Source organism: Apteryx rowi, unplaced genomic scaffold, assembly GCF_003343035.1.
Source record: "Apteryx rowi isolate R43461 unplaced genomic scaffold, aptRow1 scaffold_25, whole genome shotgun sequence".
NCBI lineage: Eukaryota > Metazoa > Chordata > Aves > Apterygiformes > Apterygidae > Apteryx > Apteryx rowi.
Window position 1 is genome coordinate 1,798,993 of NW_020448863.1, and position 23,184 is coordinate 1,822,176.

At 40.5% G+C, this 23,184-nt stretch overlaps 1 protein-coding gene across 1 annotated transcript in view; it reads left to right on the top strand.

Moving 5' to 3' along the window:
- The window catches only part of PDE3A (phosphodiesterase 3A), an 89,911-nt gene extending 75,098 nt beyond the window's left edge, over window positions 1–14,813 (top strand). Inside the window, exons 11-15 of the mRNA XM_026066912.1 lie at window positions 571–770; window positions 2,948–3,151; window positions 6,718–6,873; window positions 10,355–10,595; window positions 14,572–14,813. Coding sequence (XP_025922697.1) covers window positions 571–770; window positions 2,948–3,151; window positions 6,718–6,873; window positions 10,355–10,595; window positions 14,572–14,813 — 1,043 coding nt within the window. The remainder of the gene's footprint in view (window positions 1–570; window positions 771–2,947; window positions 3,152–6,717; window positions 6,874–10,354; window positions 10,596–14,571) is intronic.
- Window positions 14,814–23,184: the final 8,371 nt, after the last annotated feature.

The following is a 23,184-nucleotide window of genomic DNA, read 5'->3' on the forward strand; positions in this document are numbered from 1 at the left end:
TCAAGCAGATTAAACTTGCAACACATCTCTGTGTCTGCCTCTGACAGGGGCAAGTTCGAGTTGGTTCAAAAAGAGGCTGTTAAGAGGATTATTAGCAAAGATGCAAAGCCTAGACCTTTGGGTTGGAAAGCATGCACCTGTACCAATTGAATTAATAAATGCTAATCCATAATGCTGACTGTTAGTGTATCATAGACTAATCTATATGGTGGAGCAATTAGGGGAAGGAGTGGGAAGATTGAGTGATCCACAAAGCTCCAGCATGGCCATCGATTCATGGCTTATTGTCAGTAGCTGATAAAACTTAAGTAGTTTGAGAACAGGCACTGCTGGATGGGTGGAAGATCCCCAGTAGGATCTGAGGTTGTTCCTTTCCAATTGCATGCAGTATTGTACTGGAATATGTGCACAGTATCAGAAGGCATTCATTCAGGTCAGGATGTGTTTGCTCTTTGGTTGTGTATTCTAAATTAACCCCACCTCTTCCTGCTTTGCTGCTCCTACCTGTTTTGGTAAGTCACTGAAAAAGTGGTAAGGAATTTTTCTACTAATTTAATTATTTCTGCTCAGATTCTGACAGTGGGATCACTCACGGCCATATGGGCTATGTGTTTTCGAAGACATACATGCCTACAGATGACAGTTATGGATGCCTAGCTGGCAACATCCCTGCCCTCGAGTTGATGGCTCTTTATGTCGCTGCAGCCATGCATGATTATGATCATCCAGGAAGAACCAATGCCTTTTTGGTAGCAACGAGTGCTCCTCAGGTAAATAAATCTTGGGCGATGTTCCTGTTAAGTTTGGAAAGTCTTTGATAACAGCTTCTCACTGCCAATGTTTCCTGTGGTTTGCCTGAGGCAGAGCTAAGAGGTGTTCTACCAAGTATTGTGAAGCAGCATATTAAAGTGACAGAAAATAATCACTTAACTTGGGAATTACTGGTTAAGAGTTTCCTTACACACCCTTACCACCCTCAGTTATTGTTAGTATTAAGAAAGGTATTGATAAAATGTCATAGTGAATAAAAAACTAATGTTCTGCTGACTGATCTGGAATCCTTAACTGTTTGTGAAATAAGGGAAGAATTGTTCTGCCCAGCAAGGCCCAGAAAGTTAAAAATAAAAAGAACACCTATACAGTTGACAATGCACCATGCAAATGAGTTTGCACATGGTCTTAACATATTTTCTGTTGTTCCTACAGCAAATGAGCAGCTGCAGTCTTTTATGAATATATCTTTACATATGCCTCTATAGAGAAAAAAGTAATCTCCGTTTTATAAATGGAGAACTGATGCTTACCTAAGATTACACAGAAATTGCTGCCAATGCTGGCAGCTGAACTTAGCAATTCTGAGTCATTGTTTATTGGCTTAATTATGAGATCATCTTTCCTTATCTTACACAGCTGACTTGCCTGCCTTCAGCATACTGTATTGAAAAACATTTCTATGCACAAGGAAAGAAAAAACATGATTTAACGGGGAGAAGTTGGGTAGGGATGCAGAATACCCAAATTTACCCCCCAGTTTGGACCCAGACTTCTCTCTCTCCAAGAGCAAGTAACCTGACCTTGCTCTGCCTCAGTTTCTACCTAGAAAGTGACAGCAATACTTCTAAACCTTGCAACATTTTTGTGGGATTGAGAACCCAGATACTCTGGCTAGGTAAATAGACAGAAAACATATTCTGTCCTTAAATCTATTTTAAGAAATAAGTACTATGGCTTTGCAGTTGCAAAAGTCAGCAAGGGAAGTTAGATGATTAGCTGTAATATATTACCCAAGTTTGAAAATTAATTAATGGACAGTCTTTACATTTTTCTTGCATTTCTTTTAAATTTGGTATCACCTGAAATTTGCAAAACTTGTTTTCAGCATCTGATTTCTTTGCTATTTTTTCACCACAAGTAGTATCAACTTTCAGTAATGTTAAAGTGCTGCTGAACTAAAGACCTGCCTTCAGGAATGGGGCCCAGGTAGCAGAATATATCTGTCTCAGATGTTTACTGTGCAGTTAGGCAAGATGGACTATACAGCTGAGCTGCTTCAGCAACCTAGTCTCTGGGATAAAAAATAGTGATGTCTCTAGATGACCGAAAAAAAAAGTTAATTGAAGAGAAAAGTAATGAAGAAAGTCTTACCACTTGAATGTGTAGGTATATATTTGTATAAAAACTTACAAAATTTTTATCTATTTTACATAGAAACATATTTCCAAAAACATTTCTTTCCATCAATCAAATAGTCAAGAGACTGAATGGTGCTGGTGTGGAAAGATTTCCTGGATTGTTATTGTCCCCTCAAATCCATTTTCTAGGTATTTCTTTAATGCAGTTTCTAAAAGAAAGTTCCATCATTATCAGAGTTATGCCTCTTGGCTTGTTAAAGATTTAACCAATTTTGGATTTTAGTGTTGAGAAATCTGTCAGGTTGAGCATATGTTGACAGATTGAGTGTATTAAAAAACCTTCAGACTTCAGGGTTTTTCACTCCAGAGAAATTCACAGAGAATTCAGAGAATTTCCCTTGTTTCTGTGTTTGGAATCAATCTGTTATGGATAGAATTACCAGATACAAACCAAACACAGTGCCTGTTACTAATGAGATTAGTTCTAAGAAACAGTGAAGTGCTACATTTTGTAATACTGATTATATTACACATATACGTAAAACACACCTAAATTGTATTAGCCATTCACCTGTAGGCAGAAACAGATTAATTTATTGTCATATAATGCAGTTCAGTCATATGATACAAACTTCTGCTGTTAGTCCTGCCAAAATCACATCTTAAAACCTGGGTAAATATTAAAAATAAAAATAAAAATAAAAATAAATGAACCTCTCTCATCCATTATCCCCATGTCATTCTTATTTCTACGTTGCAATATTTTCTTTGTTAAGAGGTTTCTTAGCTTTTAATTGTGTACGTTGCTTTCACAGGCTGTGCTGTACAATGACCGCTCTGTTTTGGAAAACCACCATGCAGCTGCTGCCTGGAACCTGTTCATGTCCCGGCCAGAGTACAACTTCTTAGTCAACCTCGACCACGTGGAATTCAAGCATTTCCGCTTCCTTGTCATTGAGGCAATTTTGGCTACTGACCTTAAGAAACACTTTGATTTCGTTGCCAGATTCAATGCCAAGGTAAAAAGATTGGTTCGGGTTTCTGGTGAATGGTCAGAAAAGTTTGCAGGGCTTGGTAGTATCACAGTGAAAAGACTGAAAAAGCTGCTGTGTTGCTGTTTCCCCCGAATGTACGTTCTGCTGCTGTGAAACGTTCTGTTTAATATTAATCTGGCACTTTTGTTTTTACTGGTTACTTATTTAAACTTAGTGGAACATATATATTATATATATTTAGTTTTTTCAGGCACTGGTTTAAGACAGGATCTGCTGTCCTGTTGATAACATACAAAATGAGACAGATGTGGGAACAGACAGGCACTATCATTCCTACATGCTGTAGAGCTTCTCTGTCTGCTGCCCATGAGCTCAACTGCATCAGAACAGAAGGGACCGAGTAGAGAAAAGCTRATGTTACTGGGAGGAGGAACTAGACAGACAAAATTGGTCTGCTTGTTCTTTCAGAAGGCCATCAGAGTAAAAACCCTGTTGTGTGAAAATTGCAACTTTCATGGTGATTTCAGTAGTCAGCTGCCTTTTTTACCTGGCACCACAAGGTTACATAGGAAGCTGTGTTACCAAGCTTCCATAATGTCTAATTATTTACTGTATATTTTATCAATCTAATCCTACTGTTGTATTAGAAAAGCACAGAAATTGTAACAATTTTGAAATGCGAATTTCAAATGCAATGGAAGGATGATCTTTCTGTCCCACTTGGTTTCAAACTGGTAACCCTATGAGAAAAGTCACTCTCTTTGTCATGCTGTAAGGAGCTGTAAAGAAAGGCCTTAAATTATGGTCCAGAGTAGACAGAGCACTGATCTGTAGATCTGTAAAGGTTTGAGCACCCCTGCTAGTCGTGTCTCCAAACCTCCTGCTGATACCAGAGTGGTTTCTTTAGGTCTTAATTTGAAACTCGGAGACCATTTTCATCCCACCTAATTTCTTCTCAAAGCATTAAGCGTATTGGCAGATTCTCACCCATCAGGGCTACAATGACAATAAAACACAGTGAATTTAAGCTGTTTGAAGCCTTTGGATTTGACAGCTTCAATCAAAACCTTCCCTTCTGTGAGCTTCAGTAAGCAATGAAAAAAGACAAGCTAAACCAGTGATTGCAGTGGCTTTGTCACAGAGACAAACTGTCTTAACTGTGGAAATGGACAAGCTGGATCAGCTGTAAATACAAAGTACTAGGCATAAATTGGGGATGCTGAAAATTAAATTTGGCTTAAGTCTCTCAGGCTGGAAGACGATAGGTGTAACCACACCAAGGTGATATCTGAGACGCTGCAGATAATTAGGAGTACAGTCTGATGTATCATGTCCTGCTAGATCACTATAGATCTGTAATGAATGCTGTTAACTTCCTTCTCTCTCCTGATTGCTTGAATACTCATACACCAAATAAAAAGTGGAGGAGATGGTGAAAATACTAACCTGTGTTTGTTGCTGAGCCTGGCTTTCCCTGAGTAATCACCATCTTAAAAGGAAATTATGTATGTTTGGTTAGCAAAACTGCTTTTGGAGTGGTCTCAGAGAGCATACCTGACGTGTTTGTTTCTGGGTGGAGATGCTGCAACACTGATAAAATTAGCTCTAAATGATCRTGTTATTGATTGAGTTGCTGACTTGTAGTTTAGTGTATTGAAGCAACAGTTGGAGAGATCCTTCTCTACAGCAGGCAATGCAAACACATGTCACGTAAGCATCGTCTCACCAGAAAAGCTTGCAGTCTGGAAAGTACCACCAAGGAATAACGAAGGAAGTTTTATCTAGTCATAGCACAACATCTTTTTCAACTTTTGCATACTTGATGCTCAAGGCTGTGGTCCAAGGAGGGATTTGAATTTCAAAGATTAATTAGACAGTGAAAGACAGCCCCTCTTACACTAAGGGATGTTCTAAGAGAAAAGGCTGAGAATGGAAAGTGTGACTAACAGCAGTAAAGACTGATATCACTGACCACTTGGAACTAAGGTCATTGAATCCTGGCACTGCCCTGTGAAGGGAGTAGCAGCCTGGTAGAAATGTGCAATCTGCAAAATTAAGAATTACAGAATTTTAAAAGTGACCTTTTAAGACTGGGGTGTTGTTCATCTGTTGCTGCTTATCTTATATCTGTGGGCTTAGTAGATCATAAGCTCTGCTCCTGGATCTTCTGGGATTGTTGGAGGACTCCTGGGAACTCTCTGAGGGTAGTGGAGCCTGCTGCTGCCGGGAAAAGGTAGCTATAGGAAGATGTGACTTCTAGCAAGCTCTGGCAGCTTCTGATGAGCTCTGTTGATCAGCTAGTCCTAATCAAAGGGTGCTTTGAGCTTTTGTTCCAGTTGACTCTTAGGGAAGGCCAATCAACCTTTCAGCAGGTACTAAGGAGAGACCTATATAACTTCTGGGTGCAGCAATAGAGGTGGCCGACAGATGCAGCACTTGGTACAGGTGGGGGCTAGAGAGGACAGTGTCCCCATGCTCAGCAATGGTGGTGACATACCACAGGGCACGATCTCCAGCACCCACCAGAGCAACGGTCCATGTATCACCAGAAGCCTCGACCCAGAGTGAGCTCCAGAGGGAGGGCACAGCCCTGCAGGTCTGGAGCTGCAGGGAGGGCCTGGTGCCTCTTGCTGAGGCTGGGACGGAGGGAGATGGTCTCCTTGCCTGCAGGAGATATGTGCTGGTGGAGGATCTGTGTCAGTAAGTGAAGGAGCAGCAGGAGGAGGGCAGCAGACTGCAGCATCAGAGATGATGAAAAGGGGATTGGCTGGATCTTCTCAGAGACCCTGCAGGTACAAGAGGAATCTCGACCCCCAGCTGTACCAAAGAAGGGGCAGCAGAGTCTGTGCTTCTGGGATTGAGGAATGGAGTCTCCCATGATGGTGAAGGCTGGAAGCTTGTGACTTCTGGCACCAGGAGGACAGCTAATGCTTCACATGCGGTTCTGTACCTACAGAGCATGTTCAGTGCCTTGGCAGCAGACAAGGGGCTGGAAACTCCCATCAGATGAAGCATCTGTGCTGGTTGAGCCTGAGCCACACAGCAGCAGCAGGAGGAAGCAGCGAGTGGTAGCAGTGAGACACTCCCTGCACATTTTATTGGGGGAGTAATGGGAAGTGTGGGAAGAACAGAGAGAAGGAAAATAAATAGAGAGTCCCTTCAGACATACTGTGCTCAAATGGGGAAATAAGCTTGTTAACATCTATCTTCATGCTCTGTAATTAAATCAGCATGGCATTTGCTGATAATTTATCTTCGCAGGCAAATAAGGTAGTAACTTCTTGGAAAATGGTATAGAAAGCTTGCATTTGTTTGTTTTCCTGATAATGCTTTCAAACAGGTGCAGTATTTGCTAAATATCATTTTCTCATAATTTACCTCAATGCTCCTTATTTTCACTTATTTTTCTTTTTCTGGATTGATCTACAGATAATTGCAAATTTCAACCTTGAGATAGCTCACCTGCTTACATCTGTGATTTTTGTTAAGTACCTAAATATACTGTAAGATATCCCAGGGCAGAATTTCCTCTGTGGATACGTTCTTTTACCCAGGATAGCTGTCATGGTTTTCCCCTTTCTTTCTGCTAGGTGAACGATGATGTTGGAATTGACTGGACTAATGAGAACGACCGCTTGCTGGTTTGCCAAATGTGCATCAAATTGGCTGACATCAATGGGCCTGCAAAATGCAAAGATTTGCATCTGCAGTGGACAGAAGGCATTGTCAATGAGTTTTATGAACAGGTAAATAAATATATGTCCAAGGTGGTATTTTCTGGTTCCTGGTTTGCCTGTGCAATACAATTCTTGAGTGTGCTAGTGTTAGTGATGCGTGAAAATCACAGAGAATAGGGCTGAAAAGGACAACTAGAGTTCAACTAGTCCATCCTTTTGCTGATCAGCTGTATCATGGCTGTGTTGGACTGAAGCTTCTGATGTGTCTGTAAAGACCTCCCGTGATGGGGTTCCTACGGCCTTCTGCAGGCATCACTGTTCCAGTCTGGCACTATCTTTACCATGGTTATGAAGAACAGGTTGTTCCGTTCCTCATTTTTCTGTTGGTATGTCATCATGTCTGCCTTTCAGTCTTCTGTAGTGTAAACCATCTTTTTATCCTTCCTTGTATGTCATGTTTTCCAGACATCTGGTAATTCTCATTGCTCTCCTGTGCAGTGACTCTAGGTGGCTCACGGTTTTATTGACATGTGGTCTCCAAAACTGGACAGAACATCCTCTTTGAGATTATCAGAACAGACCAGAATTGATTTAGCTTCCCTATGGGCCATGCTCCCATTCAGCACACAAAACCGTTATGTACTGAGCACCACAGTTTATCACAAAATGATCATGATCTGTTCCTTACACCTTGATTCTAACTCATACTTTATTTTTTAAGACTATACTTTCAGCTTTCTGAAGGTTTATCAGTAGATCTGCACTAATTGTGCAAGGTTCAGCTGATGGTAGCGCGAGGGAAGAGAACAGCCATAGAATGATTTGCAAAGACCTGGGAATATGGCCAGCCTCTGGTGCTCTCTTGCCAGGTATAAAGGAACCCTTAATTAAACCTTTCTTGTTAGAACCTATTTAGCACTGCTGAATGTAAGGGACAGGGCCGTTCCTATACTATTCCTCTGTTTCCTGAGTGGGAAGGGCTTTTGAACTCCATGTCCTGTCTTTTCAAGAGGAAGCTAGCAGGCTAAATCACTGACCCAGAAACCCCACAGTCTTCTTGGGAAGGCTAGACAGTACCTTGAAGTTGCAAGCTAATCCCTGTAGGTATTCATGATGATCATAGCTTATGTGGGTGCCAATGCATGCAAACAAAATCTGCTAATCAGGTATGTGATATGACTCTCCTTGGATCCAACGTAACTAATATCAGAGGACAGTATGCGCTCCCGTACATTGATATCATCAAAGTATCTGACAGTGAACTCTGAATCAAGCTTGGGAGGAAAATAGTGGTGTTATCTATCCACTATCTATCTGTCTATTCCACAGTAAGAATCTGTTTTGGGGGGGCATTATTCTCCATCAGTAAGAAAGGTGTGCTATTAAATGTTTTCATGCTCTTGGAAGCTGCTGTAAAATACTGTTGGGGATGATCTTTCTCGTAATCCTGTAAGTAAAAAATAAATAAATTTGAGATTTATCTTCTCTGCAAATTCTGATTCAGAATAGTGCATTTGCTATCCTTATTAATGGCATTCCTTTTGGCATGGGAATTATGTACAAATGTGTTTGAACTCTTGGCTTGCGACTTCCAAGAGATTGGGTAGTTAGTATAAAATATTAGGGATTTCTTTCAATGCAAGACGTGTTCACTGTATTGAGAAATCAGTATGTCCTCATGGGTTTCCTGTTCTATTTTTTTGTGTGACATATTGCCATACTGACAGGATCTGAAACAGAGAACATTTTCTTCCTAGGACTTCCAGCATTAAGGACAATAAGCTATATTCTTAACTGATTAAGCCTAGGTGAAAATCTGATTTTTCCGTAATATAAAATGCTATGAGAGGTTTATCAGATCATCTTCACCATGCTTTTGATCATAGAATTCTTTTCTGAGTAGAGAAAGATATTCCTTTCTCATTTCTAAAAAAGGAAAATTTTATGGGAAGTATGAATTTCCCCAGAATTTTTGTTATCAAAATAGCATACATATGTACCTTCAATCTATGCTGTGAAAATAATATCTTTGTTGAATTTCCTTTAATAAACACCTATTCCTTTGAAGAATTTAACTCCGGTATAAATAACAGCCCTTATTAAAAACATATAGCATATTAACATTCAAAATCCTGTGCCATATTGTTACAGTATGTATCCCTTTTTTCCTCCATGTGCTCAGCATCCTTATTTGAAGACAGGCTATTAGGCATATATTTAAAAGAATCAAAAAATGTACTGCAAAATGTTTCGCATAATAAATCACTTTTAACTGAACATGAAAAAAGAACTTATAAACATTTTAATAGTCAACTTTCTTCCCTCTACTGACAACTCGCAACCATGAAACCTCAAATATGTTACTGTGACAAAGAGAGAGCTGCCATCTTTTCTTAATTGCTTGCTATCTCAAGAATGGATGGCACGTTTCAGGGTTTTGTAAACACTGATATTCWCATATGATGATTGAGCAATATATTTTTGGGTAGATTACTATAAAAATAAGAAAACACAAGGAAGTGAGACACTTGTGGTACGTGCTTCAAAATTTACCTCTTATTTTTTGTGCTTCCCAGATATCAACAGGATGTTGACTCAGATACATTATCCATGATTTTTGGAAAATCTAGGTCATGGAAACTGAGAATGACTGTGCAAATTCTAATCTGCGTTCTCAAATACGGTTCTCTACATTGCATTAACACATTCATTTTCATAACCATCTTGAGTTTTGATTTTTTTACTTGGGGAAGAGGGCATCCAGTCTTAACATGTCTAGTCCTCTGAAAACTCCACTGATATCACTAGACCTTTGCTTTGATAGGGATGAATAAGAACATCAAAATTCATTCTTCATGAAAGCTTAACCTTCTTTTCAATCATAAGAGGAGGGAGAGAAGAGTCTTCCTGTAGTAGGAAGATGCCCCCTTATGCCCCTAAGAAAAGGTAGCAAAGAGGTTTGTGGGAAGATTTTCTGCTTCTGAATTACCCTTGCTTTGATGAATCATTGCAGTTTTCCTAGGAAACAGATAAATAGATATGACCCAAAGCCAAGGAGAGTTCTCTTTGTTATTATGTATTGTAAGGACAAAATTCATAAGAAAAATGGTTCAGTGAGATAGCTCTTGCTCAGAACAGTTCAGTTTTGTCCCCTGCAAATAGATGTCAGATTACAAGGAGAATGAGCTAACAGTCACAAAATCTGAAGTTACTTTTGTAAACAATGTGGAGAAAGAAAACATTTGTTTTCAGACTTCCACAATTACAGTGTAAAATACAGGCAGGGAGGTAGGCATCATTTTGCATTAAATTCTTGATATTGGTAGCAGGTCCTCCTAGAAGAAAAGAACTGTAACTTCGATTAGTAAATTAATGTGATTGCTGAAATAGCACTGTAGTAACGGCACACTGGCATGCTATAGAAGTGTCATTATAGTTAAATTATTTTTCTTTCATCATTTTTAATTGGTTTGATGTGCTAATTACTCCTTTTAGTGACATGGCTTTGTTTCATTACTTCAGAGAAATTACTGCTATTTTTCATCTCCAGGGTGATGAAGAGGCTAGCCTTGGCCTGCCTATCAGTCCTTTCATGGATCGCTCTGCTCCTCAGTTGGCACATCTCCAGGAATCTTTCGTTACTCACATTGTGGGACCACTATGTAATTCCTATGACTCAGCGGGGCTGATGCCAGGAAAGTGGGTAGAAGATAGTGATGAATCAGGAGACACTGATGAGCATGAAGAGGAAGAAGCAGCAGAAATGGAAACTTGTGAAAATGCTGAATCCAGTAAGTTGCTTGTGTTTCTGTTTTTCAACAGAATAAGTGTCATATTCTGACCAAAAATGAAGCAGTCTTACTGTAAGAGCACTGAGACTGTGAACTGGTCAGGTTCAACATGGGCCTCTCCAAAGTTAGAGTGGCTCAGTGCTGTCCTCAGTGAGGTCAGCTTGTAGCCAGTCACCTTGGCARTGGAGAAGTTCCGTGGTTCAGGACCAATACATGTTGCTGTTGACTATCTAATACTTATTTATGCCTTCAGCTGAGGTTTCTGGTGGTGGATTGCCTTTCTGTGCATAAGAGCATTTTAGATTGTTTCAGCACTGATGTTAGTAGACTGAATCTATTTTTTCTACTTGAAGAAGGAAGGGTGGAAGAAGAATTTTCAAGGAAAGGACTCGTTTCCATGAGTTAGCATGATGCAAAGTAGTAGTACAATGAGGGTCAGGGAAATGATGTTTTTTAACAGCAGGAGTATTTTAATGCAGATCTTTCCCGGGTAGTGTGCAGGGAGGGGAGGGCAGAGAAGGGTACTGTGCACTGCGGTATTGTGTGCTGGGAGCTGTGTCCCAGCTGGTAGTCTCCCTGCCTCTCCTTCAGGAGGGCGACAGTGTCAATGTTTGCCATGCTGAGAGGAAGACTTTGTACCTCGCAAGAAGATCTCAGAAGCTTGTTGGAAATTATTTTTAAGAGAAAAGGCTGCGATTGTAGGCCTGTTTCTTTTACTAGTTTAATCCTGCATGTATTACCATTCCATTTCTTTTTTGTTGCTCCTTCCTTTGAATTTCCTTTTACTCTTGTTCTTCTGTTTCCTTCCTCCAGGTCAGCTTTCTCTCCCTCCCCTATATCTAATCCTTCTAAAAATCACCAGCCTTCAATGCACTGCTAAATACACAGTAGCTAATACACAGCCTTTTATCTAACAGCATTACGTTTTCTATTCTCCCCCCCCCCCCCCCCTTCCCATGCCCCACTGAGTATTGTCATCCTCATTTTCTGTTGGGGAAGCTGAGAAGTGGAAAGATTTTATGGTGCACTGAACATAGGTAATAAATCAGATTGGGGCCTGGAATTAAAATCTATGTCTCTCAATTTGCAGGGCTGGCCTCTTATCTCTAGTAAGATCAAGGGATATTTACTTTGTATTTAAGAAATCATTCTTCTTGTTCATAAAAACACACACATACACACACACACACACACACTTATTTAGATTTGTCAGGTTCATGCGTGCAAAAAAAGCTGGTGAGAACAGCAAATGTTAAATAATATAGCACACAAAGGTTTATTTTAGCAGCTCCTGGTCTACCAACTTTCCAGGATCATCTCTGTAATAGGAGGCAGAACCATGTTTCTGCAGCAATTGACATTTATGCAATTGCTTACCTGAGGGAATGCTTATGCAGTTAGTAACCAACATGCATCCCAAAGCATTGGACTTGATATTGCTCTACGGAAAAGAAAGATATTTATATGATGAAAGTGTTCTCATTTATCCATTCTAGTGTCTCACCTTATTTTGAAATACTGATAGTCTCTGTTCACCTCAGTTCTATATTCACTTATTTTCTGTGTTGCTAGTAGTCAAGTCAAAAAATTCTTCTCTCAAGTTCAGAGCACAGTGCACTATTAACATTTGCCACACTGAAAATAGACCATTTTTATTAGTCTCTTCCTATTTTCTGCACCACTTTCTAATCCATGGCAGTATTTCACTGTTCAATCTAGTGCTCTCTGACATCTTTTCTTTTCAAAACCTTAGGAGTGATTATATCAAAAGTCTTGAAACATCCAAGCTAATTCTTCCTACTATTGTACCTTTCTACTTTCTGAATGCTCAAAGAATTTTCTGGAGATGCAGAGTTTTCCTTCATGTTGTTTTGCTGCATTCATCTGGGGATTTTATACTTACTATATTTTTAATTGTCAAATAAATCTCTTTTACTTAAACTGTAAAAAGTTCTTGGATTACTTGTACTATTTTTAAAGTGGAGAGAAAGAAAGGTGAGTATTTGTTTACTTCCTTCCTTTTTTCCCTCTCTTTTTGTAGTTGGTGTTAGTGAAACTTAGCAAAAAAATTTTAAACCTTCAAATTAGCTCCCTTACCCAAAGTGGGGTGTTCATCTTCTCTGGGGGGTGAAGTGTGAGCCCATCACACCAATACATTAAAACGTTTTCTTTTGACCCTCTAAATTCTCTGTGACTGGTATGTGGATCTGAATCAGGTAGCTATGGCATCTTTTGTGTGGACATAGGGGTCTTACAGTTTGTTAGAAGTTTATACCTATGATCAGCACAATTTTGGATGTTCTAAACATTCTCCATGAAAAAAAAACAAAAAACAGTAGCTTGAGATGTCTTCTGCTGCTTGGGGCAAATTAGTATCCATTTTTTCCAAGATACACAGATATTAAAAGTTGTCTAGATGTGGGTGAAGATCTTGGTGGAAATACCTTTCAGGCAGATACAAATATAGTTGCTGCAGAAAGCACTTCACATAGGTCCTGATAATTTGCTAGAGCAGCTGAGATTAAATTCAGAGTTAGAAAAACAGAATTTGGAAAATCCCACCAYGTTACCTGCCACAAGAACACTCGAGGTAGCTTAAAATCAATCCTTGTCATAATCATTTGCCATTAAACAGGAGCATGTAATTTCCCCAAAGCTCTACTGACAGGATGAGAGTTAAACAGGCTGAGCGATTCGGGCAAACTGTAGCACCACGGGCAAGGTGCGGGGTTGCTCGGGAAACCCGGGAGACAGCGTCCCGCTGCGGACTGGCAGCACGGGAGTCACTTATTAGTGCTAAACCTGAAGGGTGCCTGCAGGCAAGCAAGGGCTTGCTAATGAAGGATCGAGCTGGATTTGCTCTGCACTCAGTGAAAAGCTCTTTGTTCCCAGTTCAAGAGCTTCGAGGGCTAAACACTTTGGATCCTGACACYGGCATACTTTAGACAACCTGCAAATACTAATCCACGCAAATTTATTTGGTACAAAACATTCCTCTACGTCACCTTCTTTTTTAAAGAAATCAGCAGCAGTCTTTGAAAGGGTTATTATTTCAGCTCTGTAGGTGCCATTGCTGCTCTTAATGACTGCGGAAAATGTTCAAGCTTTGTAGTGATAAGGAGTTGAACAACCTGTGTTGGACAGACTAGACAGACACAAAAACAGACACTTCAGGGAGCAAAACACGTACAGTGCAGCTGTGCAAGGAGCCATGTGAAGGACCAGCAGCAAAASCATTTATAGAGTAACAGCAGGGAACTGATGCTTCGAAACCAGAGACGAGCAAACTCCCTGATAATATTTGGCTATACGACATCACTTCTGCAGTTATCCAGCTCAGATGTTGGAAAAATGTTATGCAAAGGCCTTAAGGTCATCTCCAGTGTGATGGCAGAGTGGTAAATCCCAGGCTTTGAGAGGGGACGTAGGAACAGGTTACCTCCTTTGCTTATTAATCCCTGCTTATTTGTTATCCAACAGTACTGGTCAGATCAGAGATGAAGTGTGGAGAAGACAAAACGGGATTTTTTTTTTTTCATTTAGTTTGCTTTCTAGAGCAGTGAGCAGGGATCCATTTGGAGGGGGGCTTAATGTGTGTGTTATGGAGTGGGTTGATCAGAGTCTTAAATACTTGATGGCAAGAGAGAGGGCAGGAAGGGCTCAGCAACATGCTTTTGTGCATAACCATTCAAGCGCTAGATGTGTCTGTAAGCTTCACAGTCATGAGCAGCATGCAAGCTATCATGGGACAAATCTGTGACTCAGACTGTGAGGGAAACTGGTTGACTTCCCCGGAGTCTGGAGGGACGTGGTTTCCTGTACTTTTCTTTAAGGTTGTTTAAGTCTGTGGCTTTAAAAATCTGTTGGAGCAGTTCCTATATGTCAGAATACATGCTCTCTGCTTCCTACACCTTCATTCCCTTTTCTTTCTTCCCTCAGAGAAAAGAGTACATTAATTTCTCGTGGTATCTTCCAGGAAAGAAGTTCAAGAGGAGGAAAATCTACTGTCAGATCACGCAGCACCTGCTTCAGAACCATAAAATGTGGAAGAAAGTGATTGAAGATGAGGAAAGGTTAGCTGGGACAGAGAAGGCAGGCGCAGAGCAAACCACACTGCACCCATCTTCAGAACAAATCCAGGCCATCAGGGAGGAGGAGGAGGAGAAAGGGAAGCCCAAACGGGAAGAAGAAAACACAGCTGTAGAACCGAACCAATGACAATATTTACAGCAGTATTTTAAGACAGATATTGACTCGTGCACAGACTCTTTCTCAAGCCAGCACAGCATTTAGACACAACACTGTAGAAGTATGGGATAATGCACCTACAGCTGTTTAATTTGTTTCTCTTTCCTTTTTATGGTGAGGTACATTGTTTAAACTCCTATCCTCAAGGAAGCTTTCACACTGCGACACCGGCTTTACAGACTTTCTTTAAAGAGATCGGGGAGGGTGGGGGGTGGAATTATATAAATATATATAGCCAGGGGTTATTGGCTGCGCACTTCAGCAAAATACATTTAATGATATATTATGGTCACTGAGATATTTACAGAAGGAAGTTATCTAAGGAAATGCTGCCTCTAAAGCACATTGACAGTTAACAGTAAGGTACCAGTTAAGTAGCTTTGGCTCTTAATGCTGAGGGATAAAAGGTCCAAGGCTTTATATGAATGCTGATATATCCTGCCAACATATAGGTGTGTGTGTGCCTGTGCAGAGGCGAGTGTTTGCGTGTGGATGTACTCTAATAGTAGCACAGTTAGAGTTTGGACTAGCTGTAGCACACGTCCTGCTTCATGGCGGCAAACAGAAGGCCTGAATTTTAGAAAATTTGTGCCCACAAGGAAATCGGAGCCCTTCATGAGGAGCCCCGCGTTCCCAGGAGCCCTCTGAGCCCCAGTCTGTGCTCCGGCTGCAGACAGCAGGCTTTCAGCAGGGGCCGCGGTAGCGTGGGCTCCTGGGAGGTCCCATCTGGCTGCAGGAGCTCCCCTTCCTCCTCCTCTTCCTCCTCCTCGGGCACTTTCCAGGCTGCTGGCAAAAGGGATGTGCCACGAAGCTTCTTTTCCAAAGAGGGTTAGGAGGGAGCATGGGGCACACCGTGCTGTTCCTCTTTAAAGGAAGGGGTCCTCTGTATGCGCTAGCGTGCGTGAATGGCTGTGTGGGGCATTGCATATGTTTGAGCAGGACAGAAAAGAGAGCAAATGTGTGCGCACGTTCGGGAACTAGAGGCACACTGCCATCTTTCTACCCTAACCTTATGCCTCCATGCCTCAGTGGCCAAATATATCATTTAAGAGTGAAGCTAAACTACCGTCTCTTGAAAGAGCAAAAGAAGGAGGGTTTGGGGATCATGCACTTCCTTCGAATAAAAGGCAAATTATGCATTAGCAAAAAGGTAGGGGGGAGAGGTGCCAGTCCTGTGCTGGCCGGACACTTGTATGTCTCAGCAGCTACTCACATGAGCTTCAGAGAACTTGGTTTTTCAGTGTGAGATGCTGGATGGGAGCAGTTTGTTGCTGGCATTCTGCTTAGAAGCAGCATATTTGATCCCACAAATATACTTACTTTTTTCTTTTTTCTTTCTTTTCTTTTTTTTAAGAGAAAGGAAAAGATTGGGCTTGTAGAAGAGCAGATCTTTTTGTTTTGTTCTGTTTGTTTGTTTTCTGTTGTTTATGCTGTGAGCCAAATGTCTATTTAAAAGGTTGAATATTCACTTTCAATATTTTATTTCACAATATTATATTTGTCAATGATTAGCTATCTAGATGTAAATATGGAGAAATTTTTATGGGTTCCTGTAGATAATGATATCTTTAAGAAAAAAAAAGAAAAAGAAAAAAAGGGAAAAGTTTTTTGTAAAGCTAATTTTTTAAAAAATAAATACAAAAAAAATTTTATAGAGTGTAGCCATTTCCAAGCCCAACACATAAGGTCTTGAGTAATCTGTATAGACCCTTCCGGGAAGCCACTGGTCTACAGGATCAAGGCTTTAACATATTAATGCTCTCTGGTACTGGCAGCACCAAAAAGTACCACACCAGTTACATAGTTTTGTTCCCCACCCCCCAAAAAAATTATATATAAAAAGTTAAAGCAATTATCTCTCCAGCATGAATTGATTATGTATGCTGTTTTATATTCTGACCCTGCAGCCCTTTCTCAAGAAAGGGTGTGAATAACAATGTTTGTGAAAGGAAGAGTTTGTAGGAAAAGTCCTGTTTGTATTAAAATTCTGACATTGCATCCATCGCTTCTTTGCCATTGTTATGCATTCGCAATATTTCATGGTCCTGTTGATACCTCCCAAGAACTGTCGGAAAACATTCTCTTATCGAAGCCAGTCAGCATATGTGTTATCACTTCAGGGTTTCTCTTTGCTTCGTATTTCTTTTAGAGTTAACCTTCGCTCCAAACCAGGATCTTTGTTTCTTAAAGGTCCCATCTGCCTGATATTGTCCCTTCCTGCTCCTTGTCTCGAGGAAGGCATGTGCCTTTCCACAGGATGGCCCTGGAGCATGGCCATGGGTGCTCTCATCAGCCGAAAGATTTACTGGTATTTTTGAATGAAAGAAAAATAACCAAGATCCCAATTGTGCTATTATTTTAAAGGAAAAGGGTATAGCAGAATTCATTCAAAGGAAAAAAAGATGTCTTGAGTTTTCTCCAAGATCTCAGCAATTCCAGTAATCCAGCTTGCACAGTTTTAACTCCTCTTCAGTTACTTTGATTAATCATTTAATTTGGGGTTTTCTTGCATAAATGACTTGCATTCTTTATAGTACCAGAATTATTTAATATGCCTCATTCTGCCCTTTAAAAATTAAACTTGCAAAGATGCTTTAGAATGCCACATCTCCAAACACTTTTTGCATGATTTTGAGTGCATGATCACTGGAAATTGATTTTTTATATTGATTTTTATATTGCCTTTGCTAAAAGAAGGAAAAAAAAAGCCATGGCACAAAGTGCTAGTAGGAGCCCATTTGGTAAAATTAAGAGGAGGCATTCCAGAAAGAGGCCAAATCCTGCAAGCCAGTTAAATTCCACATAGTCATCTGAGTAAGCATACAGGATTGAACCAAGAACAGTATCCTAAAAATGTGCTGAAAGGGAATTATTATAGTTTCTTAGTCATCATTTTTGGTTGCCATTCAGTAAAATCAATGTCTGCTTCTAATTTGTTGAACTTTCTGTAGTGCCAATGCAGCTGTTACACATTTCTGCATTGCTACACAAGCCTGTTTGTGGGTGCAGCTTGATAAACTCAGGTCTTTTACAGGGAAGGAATTGCTGACAGGCTTAAAATCAGAATGATCTTCAACTTTATCCAAACTGGAAGCAATACCAGTGAAGAAGCAAAAGCATCTGGGACTGGTTAGCTTGATAAGAGGTGACCCTTTTGTACTCCACATAGCTACTAGTAGAATTCAATTTTAGCCTGTGTTCACTCCTTATAAACCTGATTCTGCTTCTTCGCAATGCATTTCTACCAGGAAACAATCAGAATATTTCCCAAGTTGTTTGACTATGACAGAAGAGAAAATACCTGAGAGGTTATATGTCAAATGTGTGAACACAGTTTTTTGATTTTTGCTTTTTTAGAAAATAATGCAGCAGGTAGTTGTTTAGGGTTTTTTATACTGGTGTCCAGTCCAAAGGAGGCGAAACTTTTGGCTTGCAGCTGCAGCAGCCTTTCTGAGGGTAGGCCTTAACAGCTTCCCACTTTGCGCAGTCCTTTGGTGTTGTGAAGCCCAAATAAACCACAACCTGTGCAATATTTTGGGGAGGGGGGAGAACAATGAAAAAGACTTGTATTCTGTCAGCAAAGTGTTTCAGTTAGTGTGTTTAAAATGTTGATACGGGTTTCTGGTATGTACAGTATGCAAGGGATTTTGTTAAATAGTAAAGAAAGCAAACCCCTTTTAAACAGACTTGTCAGTAATAAAAATACTACGTATTTTAGTTTTCAATTCTTTAAAAACAGAGAGAGAGAGGGGAGGACTAGATCATGATTTTCAGGTTTGATGCTTTGTTTTTTCCCCTGTAATGTCACTTGCGGGCTGATCCTGTTCCCTTCTAGCCTAGGAGAGTTCTGCTCTTCACTTAAATAGGCAGCTTTTTGCAGTGCTCACACTTACCAGTGCAGAGAGAAGTGCACTCTACTGGTCACAAAGCAGTTGCATACATATACCCTTTCTTGCCATTTTCCCAGTTTGCTTGATAGCGATGCTGTGGGCCGTGCATTGGGCAGTAGAAGTGAGCTGTGGGAATCTACTAGGAAAAAGGGATTCTACTGTGCTCTTGGCAGCATTTCAAATTTACTTTCTCTGAATGAAATTCTTTAGAGAAACCTAGACAAATGGCTGTGTGTCACCAGTGGCCTGCTTTATGGCCGTGTGTGGGATGCTGGCTCTCGTTGCAAATGCCTCTCATATTCTGGGAGAGGATCATTCCTGGGGCAGATCTGAGAATGCATCTGCAATTTGAGAATGTGTTTGTTAGCAATTCAAGGAGAGTCATTCATCAGCTTTTACCCTAATAAGATGTGTGAACATCTCTCTGAATCATCAGCAAGTTAAAATCCAAGGACTACAATTACTCAGGACTTTTCAGTGGATGCATTTGAGACTTTTAGCTTATTAAAAGTTCAGTGCGCTATTATTGGAAGTGCTTAATATCCTGACGGTCTGAATTTTCAAGGCAGTTAAGTCTTTAAAGGTTCAGATGGATGCTTCTAAAAGTACCATTTGGGATCTAAGCAAGTTCAGTATCCAACTCCCTTAATTAAGTTTCCATGCTGGGCATTAAGTTCATTTATTTTCTTTTGAACATTCTCCTAATCTTCTGTGTGCTTTAACAAAATATTTTTGAAAGTCTGGTCCCTCCTTTCTTTCTTCAGAAATGCCTCAGATAGTAAAATGCTGTACAGAGAGGCCAAAGATCAGGCCAAGCAGAGTATGGATCAGTGGTGCGGCCCCTGTGGACTTGCCAGGCCTGTGCCCCAGGCCACCCACAGGCACGCAGTGCTGTTCCCATGCTGCTGAACTGTGAACTCGAGCAGGCTTGGTACTCAGCAGCCTACATCCCACTGGCTTTCAATGGGACTTAGGTTCTTAGGGAATTTTGTCAGTCTTTAAAATGAACTTTTCGCACTTTTGAATTTTTTTCCATAATTCAGCAAAAGGTTTTGTGGTTTGTCCCAAATGTTAATGAATTACTTGTGCAAAGTCTCATTAGTTTCCTGGCACACCCTGCTTGGTCTGTGTGGTGTGATCCTGCATTTGGGGTGATGGTGGAGGCTTTGCTGGTGATATACATGGGTGCAGGTTCAAATCCCCCATCTCACTGACTTGCATAGGTGCCACGAGAAGCGCTAGTCAGTGCCAGCCCGGGCAGCCCAGCAAACTTGGCTGTGCTTGGGAGCTGGGATCCAGATAAAAGACAAGATGCTTTGCCAGCAAACACGACAGGGAGTCGCACGAGCTGGTTAAAGCCTGGGAGAGGCAATGCAACTGTGCGGCAGTTCATTCTAGAGATGAACCCTCTAGTAGAAATACTGTTCAATAGGTTGGTGGGGGGAGAGGGATAGTGACAGTTTGTGACTTTTCTTTCTCAGATAGAAGAGCCTTTTGACCAGAAATTGTTTTAACTGTTGGAAAATCAATTTTGAAAACCTGTAATGTGGGGAAAAAAAAGTATAATCTTTCCTGTCACTTTTTCAGCTTACTGTTATGGTTGAGATGTTCCAGCATTATGTGTTTAAAGCAGAAAGGTTTCAGTTTAGGCACGAGCAGTATTAAACAGGGATCTCCTGAGCATCCGTCTGCCACATGGGTGGAAGATTAAATCTGGGGGTGTGCATAAAGCCAAGAAGGTGCCTCTGTTCTGCTACTGACCCAAACAGATGTGGCCCCTGGAGTCAGGCACTGATGCTCGCTTGCTCTTTCCAGTCTCAGACTGGCATGTTGGCCTGAAAAATGGGATATCCCTCCATTGGCCACACAGCACAGATGTAATTAGTCCTCAAGTTGATCAAGTTTTAAACTGAGATGGAGAGGGTCAACCTGGCAATTCTTAGGAAGAGAAGAAGAAAAATGTAGTACAATATGAAGCAGACTGTATGCAAGATGCTTAATTTCCCTTTTCTTTCTAACCAAAAGTAATCAATCCTACTGGAGAGAAGTAAGCATGGAGTTTCTGGGTTTTTAATCACTACTTGATGTTGAAGCATTATTTAAAATGGTGGCAGCATTAAAGAGAATTGTCCTAGAGTAGGGCAGAGGAACCTTTCTTTTATATTTTTAAGTGATTCAACAAATAAGAAAGCTCTCTGACATTTGAAGGACTTTTTCATGCTTGATGATAGCCAGAAGTAGAGCCAGGAAATTTGAGAGAAAGGAGGAAAGAAAATATGCCTATGTCATGTCTTCAGTCAGTGTCCAGGCCTCCTGAAGAAAATGTACCTGTTAAGTATTGTTGATGAGACCAGGGAGTAGTTAAGATTAACGTGACAGCTATCTTAAGCAACTATTGGAAGAGCTAGCAAAAATATTGATTATTGAAGACAAACTTGCATTGAACTAGAGCAAAATAGCATCAGCACATTTGAGAATAACTTAATATGATAAATCTTTCTTTGCATTTCATTGCTTTCCATTAGCAAGACAACTTTCCTCTGGAAGTAAATGGAAACATGGTTTTAGCCCCTGCTGCAGTCAGTGAATCCCAGGGTCGGAGGGAGCAGTGCAAGGGGTACTTTTCATTAACTTCCTAGCTATGGTTTATTCAGAGGGGTTTTCCTCACAGGTGGGTGCTCATTGTCTCTCTTATAAAAAAAAAAAAAAAAAGTACATCATGCCTCCTCAGTAGGATGCAAACATTACCCATGCGACCACCCACCTGAAATCATAGGGTGACACGAGCTCCTTAGGAACCTGCAGGCAGAATAGTGCTGAGGTGCTTCTACAGGGTCTGTTTTCACAGTGACAAATGGGGGGCAAAAGCTTGAGCTACTTCACAATACTACTTTGATAAAAATTAACTTAACAAGAAGCATTGTACGGTTTGAAAGCTTGCCAGTGTCGCTTGAGACGTATTGCAGAAATGTCCCTGAGTGCTTGCACATTCAAAACTATTCCTTCTTAAAGATGATTAATTTAGTTATGACTGGCCTTGTCCATGGTCTGTCAAGCTGAAGTATAACGTAAACCAAGAAGTTTTTTTGACTGAAGCATTTTAATCCTCCAAATGTATCAGCAAAGAAAACTTTGCGCGATGCTAGAGGATGAAAAAATTACAGTATTTATTTCAGTGGAGATTTTCAGGTGGCTAGTCTGTGTGATTTATTTCTTACTTCCTAAGATGTGTTTGTGGTATGTCGGAGGTGCGAAAAATTGGACAACAGATAATACCTGTTTTGCTGTTGGCAACATATGAGATGGGTGTGCATCAGGGAGCACACTGCAGTTTGCAAGCACGAAAAGTCTTGTGTTATAGCAGTAAATTAGATGGGGAAACCTGAGCGGTTCTGTTTGCTGTCTGGATGGAAGGACGAGGAATATAAAGGACTCTGCCACAGCTGTGGACTATGAGTCCTTTTAATGTTGCACTCCCTTTTCCTGGTTCAAAAAGCATAGCGCTCAGATCAAATAAACAGCAATGCCCATGTAGGGTGGCCGCAGCAGGGCAGGCATGTGCCAGCTTGCACTGCCCAAGCCAGCAGAGGAGGCTGCAAACGGCCCAGGATCGTGGCCGAGGGGAAGGGATGAGCCGCAGAGGGGGAGAGCAGAGGTCAAGAACAAACGCCTTGTTTCCGAGTGCTGTTGTCAAAGTCACTGGAGAAATATCTAAGCAAGCCAGCTCTAGACCAACCTTAGGGTGGTTTGCTCAGTTATAGCCCTGAGGGCCATGGCATTAGATATTCTCCTTTTTTCAACACTGTCTTCCTTTACCACAGCGAACACTTGCAAACAATTAATGTGAACTAACAGTTACTCTTTGCTTTTAAATATTTATTTAAAGGAGGTTGTTTTTTTTCCCCTGAACCCAGTCATTTTGCCCCTATGCTTTTATTAAAAAAAAAAAAAAAATTCTGTAACATGAACAGAGAGAAAACAGTTAAGGGTTTGCCATGTGTGTACATACTATTTTAGGTAGAAAGCCTGTTGTCTGTTAAAGTTATCTTTCCTCTCCTTTTCAAAATTCCTGCCTGATTCTGACACACAATGAAAATCTATATTTGAATGCAAAAATTTTAATTTTAGATGTCTATAAACCTTAATACAGCACTGCAGATGGTATCTTAAAAGATCAAAGACAGCATTTATAACTGCTATGTGGTGTTGATGATATTTTTAATATTTCAACTATGTCAGCATACATTTGGTCATTACTTTTCTAAAGTTAAGTCTTTTTTTCTTGAGTAATCAATATAAGATTTTTGCATGATGGAAAGTRATTTAAGTTCACTTTTTTAAAAAACGTGATTCATACTGTAGGTTATGTTTGCTTAACAGATAACATTTTCACTAACGGGTGGCAGGTTTTTTTTTTTTAGTGCTTTTAATAGAAGAACTAGGACAACATT